Source organism: Clytia hemisphaerica, unplaced genomic scaffold, assembly GCF_902728285.1.
Source record: "Clytia hemisphaerica strain Z4C2 unplaced genomic scaffold, Clytia hemisphaerica genome assembly, whole genome shotgun sequence".
NCBI classification, from domain to species: domain Eukaryota; kingdom Metazoa; phylum Cnidaria; class Hydrozoa; order Leptothecata; family Clytiidae; genus Clytia; species Clytia hemisphaerica.
In genome coordinates, this window is record NW_027104506.1 from 188,606 (window position 1) to 204,065 (window position 15,460).

Genomic DNA, 15,460 nt, shown 5'->3' on the forward strand with positions numbered 1-15,460 from the left:
AAAAGTAACGACCTCGCCAGGATTCGAACCTGGAATCCCCTGATTCGTAGTCAGATGCCTTATCCGTTGGGCCACGAGGCCATGGAAGCAGTAGCCTCATTTTTGAATATGTTTTTAAATCAATTTTATACACGGTGGCTTACATGGGCCAATAATCAAATAAAATCATTATAAATTTGCCAATTCCGATTTCTCACAGACCGACTGGAACCCCCCGGGGCTGTCAATCTGCGTGAGAAAAGAAACTTGCGAAATTTTGTGTTTCAAAGAAAAACTATTCTTGTCAGCTGTGCTGTAATTATTAGACAATACTGTAGAAACTTTTTCAAAAAAACGAGAAGTAAAAACCTTTCTTTTTATCAATTATTTTGAATTTGTTTTAAAATTCGACCCTTGCAGTGCAATCTCACAGAAACACACCCTTAAGGCTTTGCGGACGGTAAGGGTCGGTTCTTTTAACTTTCAAAGTAGAAGCTACTTCCCTCAAAAAACGTTGTTTAATTTTGCAACTTTTTTTAGGTTTTTGAGAATCCATCCAACTTTTTTGACTAAATGATATTTCATAGTAACATTGAACATGGGAACATATAAATAAATGAGCATTTCTAAAAACGCAATAAACAGAAAGAAAAATAAATGAAATCCCGCACGGGTCAGACATACAGAAATCTGTATGTCTCTCCTTACGATTTTAGGTGAAGAAAAAAAGGCGTTGGAAGTAGCTTCTAGTCGGTTACTTTCCTTTTCTCTCACGCGCGCTGAATATTTAATTAGTGTTTACATTATTTGATTGACAGTTTTATTATAAGGTTATAAGTAATAACCGACTAGTTTACTAGTCTAAGTCTCTCTAACTCTTAGGGTCGCAAAAATCAGAAATATTTAAATTAATAAATTAGTAAATTAGTCTTTCTTAGGGTAGTCTAGTAAGCTAGTCGACTACACGCTTTTTATAAGAATACACTTTATAAGAATGTCCATGATGAAAATGGCCAAAAAATTAAGAATATGGTAAGAATATCACCATCATGGAATTTAGCAACTGAACCTAAGAACGCCATTTTTAATGCCTTTTAACCTGTAGATTGCCAATTTCGATATTAACCTAAGAATACCGTAAGAATATTTTTGGATGATTTTTGCTAAAAAGCTAAGAATATCCATGATGAAATGAAAAAACACCATTCTTATAAAAAAAAAGCGTGTACGCTACGAAAATCGTGAGATACACTCTGGTACAGAGTACCTTTTCAGCAAAAATCAGTTCCTCTAAGGCCTAGGGTCCCATCCACACTTACTGGTTTTTTTCCCATCCCCACTTACTGGTTTTTTCCCATCCCCACTAAATTTATGACTTGGAAACAAAGGAACTTAAATCCCCAGCTATAAAAGACGATAAAAATATAAGTTTGGCCGATTTTTCCAGTGGGGCTGTGAGAAAGGCGGGGCCGGGGGGGTGTACTTAGGCTTAATTTTAAGTGAAGAAATTAGTAAAAAAGTATCTTTAAGGGTAAGGAATTTTTCAAAAATCGAAGAAAATTTTTCAAAAAAGTCTCTCTAAGGGTCACCTTTTCAGCAAAAATCAGTCTTTCTAAGGGTTGGTTGGGGGGGGGTTCATGGTTGGCGAAGGAGCGGAATCGGCCCTTTTTTCGGACGGAGTGGTGGAATTTGGCGAAAATTTAGACGGAATTACGGAAATTGGGTTCTCTGACGGAGACGGAAAATTAGACAATTTTAGTGCGGAAAAACGGAATTTAGCAAAAAAAATTGCGGAATTTCGGAATTGGTAAAAGATATTCAAAATTTGCGGAATTTTCGACAAAAATATTGAATTTCAAAGGAATTTTCGGTGACGGAATTTTGGTTCAATTTAAGACGGTTTGACGGAAATTGGAGAAAAAATTGACGGAATTGCGGAATCGGGTACCCCCTGAAACCCCCCCCCTTGGTTTTCAGAGGTCCCGTCCGAAGAATCATAAAAAAGGGCTAAGTTGCTTAATATTGTGGCCATTCCCAGGGCTGGACCCTCGCAAATCATTTATGAAAAATGTTGGCTTTAGAGGGTAGCTTTTTTCACATGCACGTAAAATTTTACTTTACGTCTTTAGACCTTACGGAAAATCGTTCGTAAGGCTTTCTTTTGGGAATTTTCCCGACATTATGTATAGTTTTTGTTGATTAAGAGGGTCTTACATAACTTTTCCTTCCGTTCAAAACTTTTTGAACGTAAGCAAACTCTACACAAGGCCTTAGAACACTACGCAAGCTTAGGGAAATTCCCCACCCTTCAAGGTCTTAAGCAAAATTTTACGTACATGGTACATGTGAAAAAAGCTTTAGTGTTTTGAGAAGCTTACTGTACACGAGTTAGGCTGCTGGCATCCACTAACGGATTCTTTTTCCTTATAGTTACTACCTGGGTACCCGGGGGGGGGCTAAGGTTGCGAGCTGACTGGGAGGGGGTGGACCCTTACCGGGACTAAAAAGGAGAATTTTGTGAATTTTACGACCCTTATTGGGACAAACTAGACCAAATTTCGATCTCTCCGGGGGTAAAAAGTTGAAATTTTCCTATTTTTCCGGACCCTTAGCGGGACTTTGGAAATCCCAAATAGGTACATTACCGTACCCTCCATTTGCCCAATGTCAATTGAAGAAATTCAATTGACATTAATTTGCCTTAGTACCCCCGGGCCTGGGTAAATCCGAAAAATTCTGTGTTGTCTGATCGGGTTATACTCTCAGCTACTTAATAAACAACGGCAACGAATTTTGAAATTAGTCGTAGATATTGAGTCTGAATAGATATAACAGACAAAATTTGGCGATTTGAAAAATCAAAAAATTGAAAGAGATTGTATCTCTAAATACTTCCAACATACCCTGTTTATCAGGCAATTAAGAAAACATAAATCTAACTTGAATTTTAGTAACAACAATAGCGAAATTAAAAAACGGTTACGAATCAAAACCCGAAAGAAAGAAAAAATGGAGCAGGAAATAAATCAATCGACGCAATCAGCCATATAACATATTCAGTTTTACTTAAGAAAAGTAATGTATTTACATTATAGTTTTCAAATAAGCATCTATTCAATTTTCCACAATTTGGAAATTTTAATAACCTAACCTAGGTTCATCATAAAAGGTTTGCTATCTACCAGTTTCGTTGTAAAAACTAACACCTAAAATGTAAAAAAAATTTCTACAGAACCAATCAGCGACATCCATCAATCAAAATGGTGTTTCCATCTCCAAGGTCTATCACTAGAGATTGTTTGAAAATCTACTGCTATTTACCCAAAACATTATTTCAACGCGAACATAAATCTCCAAGATCCAATTTATTGAGTTATTGTACAATCAAACACCAGAATCTACATTTCAAATAGTATGAACAAGTTCCAAGTTAGCAACAAAATCTAAAAAACACCAATTTTTTTTGACTAAAACTACAATTATTATAAAGCACTAGGTTGCTCGATTCGACTCGATTGCATATCGTTTTCGATATCGTAAAACGCGAATTCATCGTATTTGTAATATTCCGGACATTTGTAATTTGCATTGTACTCGTCGAATGCTGCTTGGTCTTGTGGAATGGATGGTTCAGCTGCTGGCGATGGCTGTTTGGCTCCTACATCTACGCTACCTGAGAAAAGTGACAAACAAAGAAAAATGATAAATAGTTATTATGATAATGAGCGCGTACTACTATCAGCTCTTAATCTTAGGGCGAACTATTTTGTGCCTTTCTTTTCTTCATTCCAACCCTTTTTCAAGATTACACTTAGGTGCCAAGTAAACGGGTCCCCTCAACCCGGAATTGTTAATTTTTCGAGAAATTTCTAAACCCCCCCCCCCCCCCAACCCGGAACGGAAAAAGAATACTTTAAGCTGTCAAAGAGAAGGTCCCTTATTTTGCTCTAAATAGCCTGATTTTAGCCTATATTTACCTTATTTTTGGGTTTTCAGAAGTACAATTCCCAACCCCCCGGCAATTAAGTCACCCCCGTTTATTAAAATTTTGAAAATTTTCCAACCCCCCCCCCCCCCCCCGTTAATTTGGCACCTGAAAGAGTAAGGTATGTGTACACCTATTTTTTGATTTTTTTGTCAGAAAATACTTTTGACGTAGATATGACCAATTAAAAATATTGTGTTAAGAAAGGTGTAAACATACCTTAATACCTAAAGATTTGCTTTGAAATGGAAAGTTGTTTAAATAATTAAAGGTATAATCAGATAAGTTTTTATATTGTGCTTATCCGCACATAAGTCCTGAAAGGTTTTCGGTTGTTTCTCCCAGGACTTTGAAAAATATCTGGAGGCCAAATATCTCATTATACCTTTAAAATCTTTCACGTCTTTCCATTTTAAGGCAAAACTAGTAGAAAGATTAGAAAAACTTTTAAAATTGAGATAAATAAACCTGAGTGAAAAAGTCTGAAAAGTACACTACGGCACAGTTATTCTTGTGTGATATGTTATAGGCGAGCTATATAAGTTGTAGATCATTTGAAATACCTCACACAATATTCTTTATCATTAGCGGCCTAAAAACCTTTTAACAATATTACTGTTGTTAGGCAACTATTTTAGGCGTACAAACTTTCGCGAGCAGAAACTTTCACGATTTTCGCGAATTTTAGCCCTTTTCGCGAAAGTAAACGTCTTGATGATAACAAGGATAAAATTTAGTGTAGGTATTATGCGAAAGTCCATCAAACACTGGTTTTATGCACCGAAAACTTGAATTTACTACTAAAAATATACCTTATTAGCGAAAGTTTATGCTCACGAAAATTTTTTTTGTCAAATTCGCGAAAGTAAATGTTACGATTTTTCGACCTCGCGAAAGTTTCTGCTCGTGAAAGTTTGTACACCTAAAAGTAAGCAAAGCCTAGATATGGTAATGAGCGTTAATTACCTGAAAAACATTACTGACTCAAAGAAGCCCTCCGATCATTGAAAGATACAGGGGGAATGCATTCAATTTGAGACTTGATATTCAATTTTCAGAATATGTTGAACTTAGAAATGATTCATAATTCATAGTTGATTGAGCTTTACATAAACCCCGGAGGCAGTTTCTCAGTCCCGGCGTACCAACATGTTTTGATCGGAATATTTTTGAGAGTGGTACCCGCATCGAGAGCGCTAGATCTACTTTTTATTGCATACTAGTGAAGTAGCGCCATTTGTCAGGCAAAATCTTAACTATAAATTCCTTGCGGGTACCACTTTCATAAAAACTCCGATCAAATATGGTGGAAATAGTTCGGTCCAGGGTTTATAAAGGTCTGTAATCATAATTGACGATGAATGACGTTATTTGAAAAGAAAAAAACAGACAATATTGACACCCTTAACATTGCAAGAGAAGAAGTAGCCAAGTTGATATAAGAAATCGTGGAAATAATATACAGATTTCCCTCGTTAGAATTATTCAAGTCCAACCAAGTTGAAAATCTAATCTAAGGTTAAATATAACGATAAAACACGACATACTTCACTACTACGCCGTCAACTGAGTTTGCCGACGACTTAAAAATTGAAGATTCGTTTAATCTTTTCCCAAAGAGTTTTCGGCTCTGGTTCTAGAAAAGGACAAATAAATTACAGAAAATTATTATCAGTATTCAGTATTAGTGGATAGGAAAAGTAGAGCTAGGAAAAGGACTCAGAAAATCGCAGGAGATGAAGAAAGCAGCAGTTAAGTTCAATTCATTTGCCCTTTTCTAAGGGAAGAGAAAGAAAAGCAAAGTTCAGACGCACTTTATTAAAGATCAGAGGATAACGAACTCGAGATTGCTGGGAAAATCAAACCAAAGACAACTATTAAGGGCGTAAAAATTTAAGAGCATTAACAACATACTCTCTGGTCCAGCAGATGCCTCTTCTGCTACAACCTCTGGCTCAGGAGCTACCTCCTCAGCGACTGCTTCTACTTCAGGGGCTGCCTCCTCAACAACTGCTTCTACTTCAGGAGCTGCCTCCTCAACGACGGCTTCTACTTCAGGGGCTGCCTCCTCATCGACGGCTTCTACTTCAGGGGCTGCCTCTTCAGCGACTGCTTCTACTTCAGGGGCTGCATCTTCAGCGACTGCTTCTACTTCAGGGGCTACCTCATCGACGACTGTTTCAGTTTCAGTAGCTGCCTCTTCGATGACTGCTTCAGAATATGCAGTAACTTCTTCGACGACTGCTTCAGTCTCAGCAACAACTTCCTCTACGACTGCTTCAGTTTCAGCGGCAGCCTCCTCGACGACTGCTTCGGTTTCAGCGGCAGCCTCCTCGACAACTGCTTCAGTTTCAGCGGCAGCCTCCTCGACAACTGCTTCAGTTTCAGCGGCAGCCTCCTCGACAACCGCTTCAGTTTCGGCAGCGACTTCCTCGACGACTGCTTCAGTTTCAGCGGCAGCCTCCTCGACAACCGCTTCAGTTTCGGCAGCGACTTCCTCGACAACTGCTTCAGTCTCAGCGGCAACTTCTACGATGACTGCTTCAGTTTCAGCAGCAGCCTCCTCGACAACCGCTTCAGTTTCGGCAGCGACTTCCTCGACAACTGCTTCAGTTTCGGCAGCGACTTCCTCGACAACTGCTTCAGTCTCAGCGGCAACTTCTACGATGACTGCTTCAGTTTCAGCAGCAGCCTCCTTAACAACAGCTTCAGTTTCAGCAGCAGCAGCAGCTACCTCCTCGACGACTACTTCAGCTTCGACAGCAACTTCCTCAATAACTGTTTCAGTTTCAGCAGCAGCCTCTTCGATGACTGCTTCAGTTTCAGCAACAACTTCCTCGACGACTGCTTCAGCTTCAGCAACAACCTCTTCGACGATGGCTTCAGTTTCGGCAGCAACTTCCTCAACAACTGCTTCAGTCTCGGCAGCAGCCTCCTCAACGACTGCTTCAGTTTCAGCAACAACCTCTTCGACGATGGCTTCAGTTTCGGCAGCAACTTCCTCAACAACTGCTTCAGTCTCGGCAGCAGCCTCTTCGACAACAGCTTCAGTTTCAACAGCAACCTCTTCGACGATGGCTTCAGTTTCGGCAACAACTTCCTCAACGACTGCTTCAGTTTCAGCAGCAGCCTCTTCGACGATGGCTTCGGTTTCGGCAACAACTTCCTCGACGACTGCTTCAGTTTCAGCAGCAGCCTCCTCGACGATGGCTTCAGTTTCGGCAACAACTTCCTCGACGACTGCTTCAGTTTCAGCAGCAGCCTCTTCGACGATGGCTTCAGTTTCGGCAACAACTTCCTCGACAACTGCTTCAGTTTCAGCAACAACCTCTTCGACGATGGCTTCACCTTCAGCAACAACCTCTTCGACGATGGCTTCAGTTTCAGCAGCAGCCTCCTCGACGATGGCTTCAGTTTCGGCAACAACTTCCTCGACGACTGCTTCAGTTTCAGCAGCAGCCTCTTCGACGATGGCTTCAGTTTCGGCAGCAACTTCCTCAACAACTGCAGTTTCGGCAGCTACCTCCTCGACGACTGCTTCAGTTTCAACAGCTACCTCCTCGACAACTGTAGTTTCGGCAACAGCTTCCTCAACAACTGCAGTTTCGGCAGCAACTTCCTCGACAACTGCTACAAGAATATTGAAACACACTTTAGAGTTGAACTTAATACAAGTTCATAACAAATGTTGTGTGTGTATGTTCGACCCCTTCTTCTCGTTCTAAGAGAATATTGCAAAACGTCTACATTACACGCGATGACAACGATAAAGCAGGTAAATAAAGCAGACAAGATAGCTAGATCAAAAGATATTACTATGGTACTACAGTATACACTTTGTATGGAAAATACAGACGAACGGTGTACGTGTATGCTATAAACTTCTCATACTAAGAGAGAGTTTCTAAACGTCTAAACTGTTAATTGTTTTGCATACATTCAACGGCTTCGGCAACTTCAGAGACAGCTTCGACGGTTTCTTCGGCGACTGCTTCCGATTCTATTGCGACAGCTATGATTGAAAAGATTATGGTTGTTCGTATCAAAAATTATATTTATCTGTTGGAAAGTCACCTGACGTGATCATTGATAAGCTGTCTAAGCTGATATAAGGTTAAATTATTATTTCTATGTTATAAGTGTAAGTAGATTGTTATTGGGTTTCTATAAATTAGTAGAGGTTACGATGGTAGTTACTTGATATATCATGAAATATACTGAATAGATAAGATACTGGTGACAAACAATGTAATGAATTAGCTCTGGTTTGGACGGCCTACCTTTTGTCCTGCCTATTCCAGTTGTGAACTAAAGTTGGTAAAAGTTGTCCTTTTTTGACGTCAATGCAATGACCAATCCTTTTCAAGCAAAGATTTTAAACACCAATTTTCCGCCTACTCTACTAATAATTAATAGGCAGGGAGGAAATTCTACCGTCAAAACCAGAACTTACCGAGTTAATATAGCAAGATAGAAGAAACAAATGAATGGTGTGTGTGCGTGATGTGTCTGTTCTCTGATTCTAACAGAGGGACGACCTAAGCGTCGAAAAGAAGACACATCTTACACTCCGCTGGCATGGGATCAGCAATTGCCTCTGCTACAGCCTCCACTATAGGCGTTGTAGCTAAAAGAAGAGAATAGACATATGAAGTGAGCAGTTTGATCTTCGATGTTTTGAGTGGATAATTCAGTTATCTCGGACCAGGAACCCTAGCCTTAGGCAGCTCGACAATCACTCCAAACAATGTGTGGCAGCCATATCCAACAATCAATTCCCTCCAGAACGACACTTCTCTGCATTTGGGCATCTTAAAAAGGCTAACTACGCTATACAATGGATATTATTATATTGCTTCTTTTTTAGAGCACTTTTCATTGGTGACACGAATCCACCTCTACTCGTACTAATATACAATGGATGTCAACTACTATGTAGTGCAAGTAAGGCCCTAAAGCAATAACTAGGGCTGGAAGAGTTTTCCTGATGGATACATATACAGGAATCTCGTAAAGATGGGAAAACTAAAGTAACAAATTAAAGAACTGTAACCAAAGTTAAAAACAACAAATCATACATTTCGCGTTTTCAGCAGCGACTTCAACTACTGGTGTAGATGCTAAAAGAAGAATAAGTTATTGACAATGCAGATTATTTAAGAGAGTAAAGTTTAGCTAAAACTAAATACATAATATACTTAGTAGTTTAAAAATAAAAGTAATACTACAACATCTTTAATTTTGGTATTTTAAACTAGTGTTTTATTCAAAACACCTTTATGTCATACCTTTATCGGTGACTTTGCAGGATACAGTTCTTGCTGTTGACAGAGATCGAACAGTGGTTCTGTACACACATTGTTGCTAGAAGAGAAAACAATATATAGATTTAAGCTGTGCAAATATTTATTGTATGGTGTAATCTGATATTGCCAAACAGGAAAAAAACAAATGGGTTTTACGGTTTGGGTCTCCCTAACTCGAACACTAATTTGTTAAGAAAATATTGAGTCATAGAATAAGGTTTAGAAGGCATTGTTAACTGAAGGGACCATAAACCTCATTCGAGTCAAGGAGCCATTTGAGTTATAAAGGTCCGAGTAAATAGACTCCACTGTTCAATGAACATAGGCTTACTTAAAGCAACTTAAAGCAACAGGAAAAATGTACACAAGGTCACTGTTATTCAGACTCGAAGAGACTCTACAACAATCAGACAAAGCTTCACATCCACACTATCTAAGATTCACACACCCAAAATAGCAACGTTACTACATATGTCAATGTTTGACTATTGGCTTCACAGAAGCATCATTCAACTAAATTTTGTTAAGTTGTGTTTTTTTTTTAATTTAAAGGAAAATCATAGCAGAATAGCCAACAGACAGTATCTTTAAATTAAAAAAAGCCACGGATTGGTACAAAGCAAAAAAAAAATGGGAATGTGTTTCAATCAGTTAAGAATAAAAATTAAAACAATAATTTATACATACCAATGGTTGTCGAAGAGATCTGATGAGTTGTGTGGAAGACATTGCAATTGATGTTTAGCAGATGATGTTATGGTACAGATATTTTCTTAATTAGCACTGAAAGATACAAACGATAGAAAAATTGTAGAATTAGGGATTTTTTCAATTCAACAAAAATATACCCCCTTTCCAAAGTCAAAGGGTTGTTAACACAGATTTTCGGCAACGAAACTTCAGACAAGACTCACTACTAGATAAAAAACATGATTTTGATTGTATGTGTGAAGTCTATAATTTTATGAAAATTTACAAAAGAGTGTAAAAATATATAATATAATATCTATGTCCCAGTATAAATGATTTTGGTGATCAATTGCAGATAAGCTATAACATAACTGTAAAATTTCTAAATTCCATTTAAAAATCATATTTGACAGTTTGTTTGCAATCACATATCAGATTGGTTCTTGACGTCAAACTGCATTTTGGCGATTCCTTCTAAAGCACATTGGATAGTGTCACCTCCTTTGACAGGACCCACACCACTTGGGGTACCCGTTAAAATAATATCACCATACTCTAACTTCATTATTTTACTAATATGACTGATCAAAAATGGAAGTGAGAAAATCATATCCCGAGTATTCCCACTTTGTCGTGTGACACCATTCACTGCTAAATTAATATCAATGTTGTTAACATCCTCAATAGCAGATTTTGGAATAACATCACTAATCGGACAAAATGTGTCCCAACATTTTGCTAATAACCAAGGATGGCTGTTCTTTTTAGCGACATCTTGTAAATCCCGCTCAGTCATGTCTAGCGCAAGTAAATAACTATCAACATGGTCCATAGCTTTTTCTTCAGGGATCTTTGATCCTTCTTTCCCGATAACAATACCTAATTCTACTTCATGGTGAATATTTGTACTTCCCTCAGGTACAATTACTGGTGAGCCTTCAGTAATAATACTAACAGGTGGTTTTAAAAACAATAATGGTTTCGTAGGAACAGCATTATTGAGTTCCGCGCAATGTTCTTGGTAATTGCGCCCAACACAAACAATTTTACGACATATTCTCACAAGTTCTCCACGTGAAATCATACTGAATTCTATTTAAAGGCTGTAAACATAGAAACAGATTTGAGATATTATAGCAAATTTTTAATTGAATAAATCTTTAAACTTTAAAACAGTTGGATGGCATTCAAAAATTGTGTGAGGTTTTCAAAAACAGCAAAAAAAAAGAAACTTGAACATCCTTTTTAAAAATAACTCTTTTCAAACGAAACTTCACAATATTGGTTCTAAAGTAGGTTGAAGTAGACTGAAAAAAGAAATTTTGTAAAATGGGCCAAAATTGCGGCACGAATCAAGAAAAACACTATGTTGATAAAACAGCAGCCACAAATTTGTTCAATGAGTAAAAATCATTTTTTTCAGATGAAACTCGTAGCAAAAGGGTTTATCCACAAAATATCAAAAATTGAACCAAAATTATTGGGTCATTGGGCTAGAATTGCGGCTCAAAGTTGACGATTTTTTTCATATATGCTTTGATTGAAGCCACATTTCAAGCCCATTGAAAACGCTGCAGCCACAAATTAAACCCATAAGTATCTTAAGACCTTAATCTACTAATTTCAAGAAAAACGGTTAAAAAAATATTCAAGTCTTAAAGCAGGACAGCACATAAGCCAACCCTAAAAATGCCAACTAATACCTAATGCAACAGCTCAGAAGGTTATAGTTACAAAAAATGGTATTTGCAGCCACAAAATGTACACTCTTTCTTAAAATAACACTGTATTGTGTCAGATTGTGTTTGTTTTGCTTTAGGCTTTGCAAATATTCATGTTTCGAAAACAAAACCCAACCTGGAATGTGTAAATTGATAAATTAGTGGTTGAAGTATGATTGAAGCCACATTTTAAGCCTATTGAAAACCCTGCAGCCACAAATTAAACCCATAAGTATCTTTATCAGACCTTAAACTACCAATTTCAAGAAAAACGGTTAAAAATATTGAAGCTTTAAAGCAGGAGAGCACATATAAGCCAACCTATTGAGTGAGCCACATGACATACAGCCACAAAACCTGCCCTCACTTTGCCATCTTATATTTCAAGACTGAATCACTCAACTTCAAAGAGGGCCACATTTTTGGAAAGCTCATCAATTTCCTTATTCTATGGAATTTTGTACTACACAGCAGCCACAAGAATGTCAATGCTGTGGGCTAAAAAGTGGTTGTGATTGAAAACCTCACTTTTTGGGGTTCTATTTTTGAATGCAATCGTTGACATTTAAAAAAATCGAAGTAATCTTTACTACAAACCAGCAAAAGTACATCAAAAGAAACAAAGAATTAAAAAAATGATGACTTTATTGTATTTTTCTGTATAAAAAATATCAACGAGTTTGACTCACTGATAAATCAAAATATCTATCCCTAAATTGGTTAAAATTTAAAAAGTACAAAATGTTTGGTTATAAATTAACTAAAATAAAAATCTAGATATATGATGAGTTGTATAAAGTTGTCTTATAACTTGATTGGTGTTTATTTTACTTCAAATTTCATGCTTTTAATTCCTTTAAAGCCACAATCAATGATATCCCCACTCTTAACGGTTGATATACCACCAGGAGTACCAGTTAAAATAAGATCACCTCTTTCCAATTTGGTAATCTTACTGGTATAACTGATCAATTGGGAAATTGAGAAATTCAAATCTTTCGTGTTGGCTGCTTGTCGATCCTCACCATTCACTGTCAACCATAAATCAACATTATCTGGATCAGGAACTTCAGATTTGCTCAGAATTTCGCTGATCGGACAAAAGGTATCAAAGCATTTGGCCAAAAGCCATGGTTTCTTTTCATCCAATGCCTCTTTGAAATGCGATGTTGAGGTCATGTCCAAAGCAAGGATGTAACCTTCAATATGATCCATTACTTGGTTTTCTGGGATTGAAGAACCACCTTTACTGATGACAACTCCAAGTTCTACTTCATGGTTGATTGTATCACATCCCTCTGGAATTCTAATAAATTCTCCTTGTGGTAGTAAACTTGTAGGGGCTTTCAGAAAAATGACAGGATTTGGGGGTGGTGGGTTAGGCCCTTTAAATGCAAAAGCAGCACCAACTATTTTACGACATGATGTAAACAAATCAACCTTTGATGCCATATTTGTATTATCTATATAGATTCAAAAGCAAAGTCTAAATCATTTTAAAGTATATTTTGAATGATATTTATACTCACTCTTCTATTTATATTCACAAAAGACCAAGACCTGAATACTTAAAACTCACTGAAATATGAAGATACCATTACATCAAAGAAATAGAACTTAAAAAAGGAAATCTTTTTCATAGTTTAAACACTTTCAATGATCTTCTTTCAAAATTGCAAACCAAGCTATCTGCCTAAGATAGTCCTTCAAAATGAATCAAGCTTATCTGGATTTTCCTTCAAAAATACGAAGTCTCTATTAATTAGGTCTGATTAGGTTGAAATTCATGTCATAGCTTGGTTTGCAATTTTGAAAGACGATCATTGAAAGGAGTCTGCCTGGTACTTTTTAAAGTAGGTTACCTAAAAAATGTGCTTTCAATTTTGAAATTAATGTTTTCTAAACAGTATAGTTCGTAATTTTGACGGAAAATTCAAACAAAGTATGCTGCATATTTTGAAGGAACCAATCTAACCAACATGCTGCATATTTTTGATAGAAAATCCACACAAAGTATCTACAAGTAGTTTTGAAGGAAAATCTAAACAACATGTTACGTATTTTAGAAGGAAAATCTAAACAGAAAGCTGCATGGTTTGGAAAAAAAATCCAAACATCATGCTGCGTATTTTTGAAGGAAAATCCATACAGAATGAATGCTGCATGGTTTGAGGAAAAATCCAAATATCATGCTGTGTATTTTTAAAGGAAAATCTAAACATTATGCTGCGTATTTTTGAAGGAAAAAAATCTAAACAACATGCTTCCCAACATTATGTAGAGATTTAATGGATTAAGAGGGTCTTAGTTGATTGCACAAGAAATCAATTTCCAAATTTAATGGCGATAATATCCAACTCTTTCTTATGTGTTAAAGAAATGTGTTATTATCTCCCTAGTCATAGAAACAGAGATATCATATTTTTAAAAAGAGGGGCAGTATCGTATCACAGTGACAGACCGTCTACATAAACACTGCAAAACAGTGTTTATTTTCAATTTATAATGGTTGATTTTTGCCCAACTCATATTTGAAAATTCATTTTTCTGACGTTTTTTTTTCTGACCTACCGACTCATTTTTTCCCCTAAAAAGAACGTGAACACCAGTTATTTGTGATCGTGGCCTTATATAAAGGAATATATAATGTATTGATTTAGCTGATGATTGTCGTCTTTACGGGAGGCATGAAACTTAAAGTTCTGAAACAATAAATCAAAGTCTCTTTCCTTTAATTTGAACAAGCTCTGATATCATCGAGCACCCTCGACAGATAAGAAGAAAATAGACTTGTATAATGTATTATATAAATTTCAATGTTGGGATAGAAAGAATAAAAAAGTTTGGTACAATTCATTGAGATACAGCAAGTATGTGTCTTGTTTAATTTAACCTAGCAAAAACCAGCATTAAAATGCCCGGAATACATAAAATTAAATTAAATTTGATCACTCCGTTAGTGCTGAGTGGGCAGCCGAGCACTTCAGTGCGGTACGAAAGCGAATAAAATCTAATACAATTTAATCAATTGAGCGTAATCTAACATAATTGATTAAAATCAAACGTAATCGAAGCAATCGAACAGAAAATCCTGGATAATATTCGATTGCAATTCGATTGAATTCGACGATCGAATTGCAGTTTTTCAATTAAGTATTCAATTGCGTTCAATTGATTTGGCACTTGATTCGTGCGATTGACACCTCTGGAATTGCAGGGTAATGATGGATACAAATCTCCCCAATTCTGCCCCCAATTTTTGTTTCTTTTAGGGTTCCTTCACATATCGATTCTTCCTATGACTAACGTCAAATAGATGCTAATTTGAAACCCCCCCCCACCCCCATCTCTTTTCGTCAAAATTTAAAATTATCAAAAATGGATGAATCTCTAAATTTTTTCCTCCACTTTCATGGTTGTTTCGTCAGCCATCTTTAATTTGCTATGGCTTGCTCAATTTACATTTTTAAAATAATGGAGATAATTTCCAAACTTTTCTTAAGAAAGTTGCAGGAATTAATTATCTCCGTAATCATAATCAACAGAATAGCGACATTTCACAAAAAAAGACCAACCGTCAGCAAAATTCAAGGGCTGTGCAGGCCATCTAAACAAAAGGAACACAAGACATGAACATCGGGCAGTTTATTTTGGGTAAATTGTTCTATAAAATAGCAAAGCGAACAAATACTTAAATAGCTAAAAGGAGGAAAAGAAATATGGAGAGTAACATTTGTCACAGAATGAACATCTCAAAAATTGATATTTCTGGTGAAATC

The 15,460-nt window shown here is 36.8% G+C and overlaps 3 protein-coding genes and 1 non-coding gene across 6 annotated transcripts; all 4 read right to left on the minus strand.

The window, feature by feature from the left end:
* Positions 1 to 8: 8 nt before the first annotated feature.
* Trnar-acg (transfer RNA arginine (anticodon ACG)) lies at positions 9 to 81 on the minus strand. The gene has a single exon. It is a non-coding gene; the product is annotated as a tRNA-Arg (tRNA).
* A 2,946-nt stretch (positions 82 to 3,027) lies between these two features.
* LOC136821832 (uncharacterized abhydrolase domain-containing protein DDB_G0269086-like) lies at positions 3,028 to 10,053 on the minus strand. Of its 3 annotated transcripts, XM_067078055.1 has the most exons (9): positions 9,958 to 10,053; positions 9,253 to 9,328; positions 9,043 to 9,084; positions 8,532 to 8,591; positions 7,902 to 7,976; positions 7,128 to 7,594; positions 5,879 to 7,094; positions 5,512 to 5,600; positions 3,028 to 3,652 (listed from the first exon to the last, which is right to left on the minus strand). In XM_067078055.1, exons 1-8 carry the CDS (start codon positions 9,997 to 9,999, stop codon positions 5,548 to 5,550), a joined length of 2,031 nt encoding a protein of 676 aa, XP_066934156.1. In that variant the 5' UTR covers positions 10,000 to 10,053; the 3' UTR covers positions 3,028 to 3,652; positions 5,512 to 5,547. The 3 variants fall into 3 exon arrangements, with proteins under 3 accessions (XP_066934156.1, XP_066934155.1, XP_066934154.1); XM_067078054.1 differs by lacking the exon at positions 5,512 to 5,600 and having other exon boundaries at positions 7,128 to 7,591; XM_067078053.1 differs by lacking the exon at positions 5,512 to 5,600.
* Positions 10,054 to 10,203: 150 nt separating this feature from the next.
* Positions 10,204 to 11,111, minus strand: LOC136821823 (oxaloacetate decarboxylase, mitochondrial-like). The gene has a single exon (XM_067078042.1). It carries the CDS (start codon positions 11,042 to 11,044, stop codon positions 10,385 to 10,387), a length of 660 nt encoding a protein of 219 aa, XP_066934143.1. The 5' UTR covers positions 11,045 to 11,111; the 3' UTR covers positions 10,204 to 10,384.
* Positions 11,112 to 12,503: 1,392 nt separating this feature from the next.
* Positions 12,504 to 13,133, minus strand: LOC136821869 (oxaloacetate tautomerase FAHD1, mitochondrial-like). The gene has a single exon (XM_067078111.1). The coding sequence runs from the start codon at positions 13,131 to 13,133 to the stop codon at positions 12,504 to 12,506; it is 630 nt and encodes a 209-aa protein (XP_066934212.1).
* Positions 13,134 to 15,460: the final 2,327 nt, after the last annotated feature.

What these genes read in the sequence shown, in the direction of transcription:
- LOC136821832 (XM_067078053.1), bottom strand. Translation starts at nt 9,999, where the DNA reads ATGTCTTCCACACAACTCATCAGATCTCTTCGACAACCATTG. An exon ending in AGTTGCCGAAGCCGTTGAAT is followed by an intron (nt 7,595 to 7,901) that starts GTATGCAAAACA and finishes ATATTCTTGTAG; the next exon opens with CAGTTGTCGAGGAAGTTGCT. An exon ending in CTGAAGCAGTCGTCGAGGAA is followed by an intron (nt 7,095 to 7,127) that starts GTTGTTGCCGAA and finishes ATCGTCGAAGAG; the next exon opens with GCTGCTGCTGAAACTGAAGC.
- LOC136821823 (XM_067078042.1), bottom strand. Translation starts at nt 11,044, where the DNA reads ATGATTTCACGTGGAGAACTTGTGAGAATATGTCGTAAAATTGTTTGT.
- LOC136821869 (XM_067078111.1), bottom strand. Translation starts at nt 13,133, where the DNA reads ATGGCATCAAAGGTTGATTTGTTTACATCATGTCGTAAAATAGTTGGT.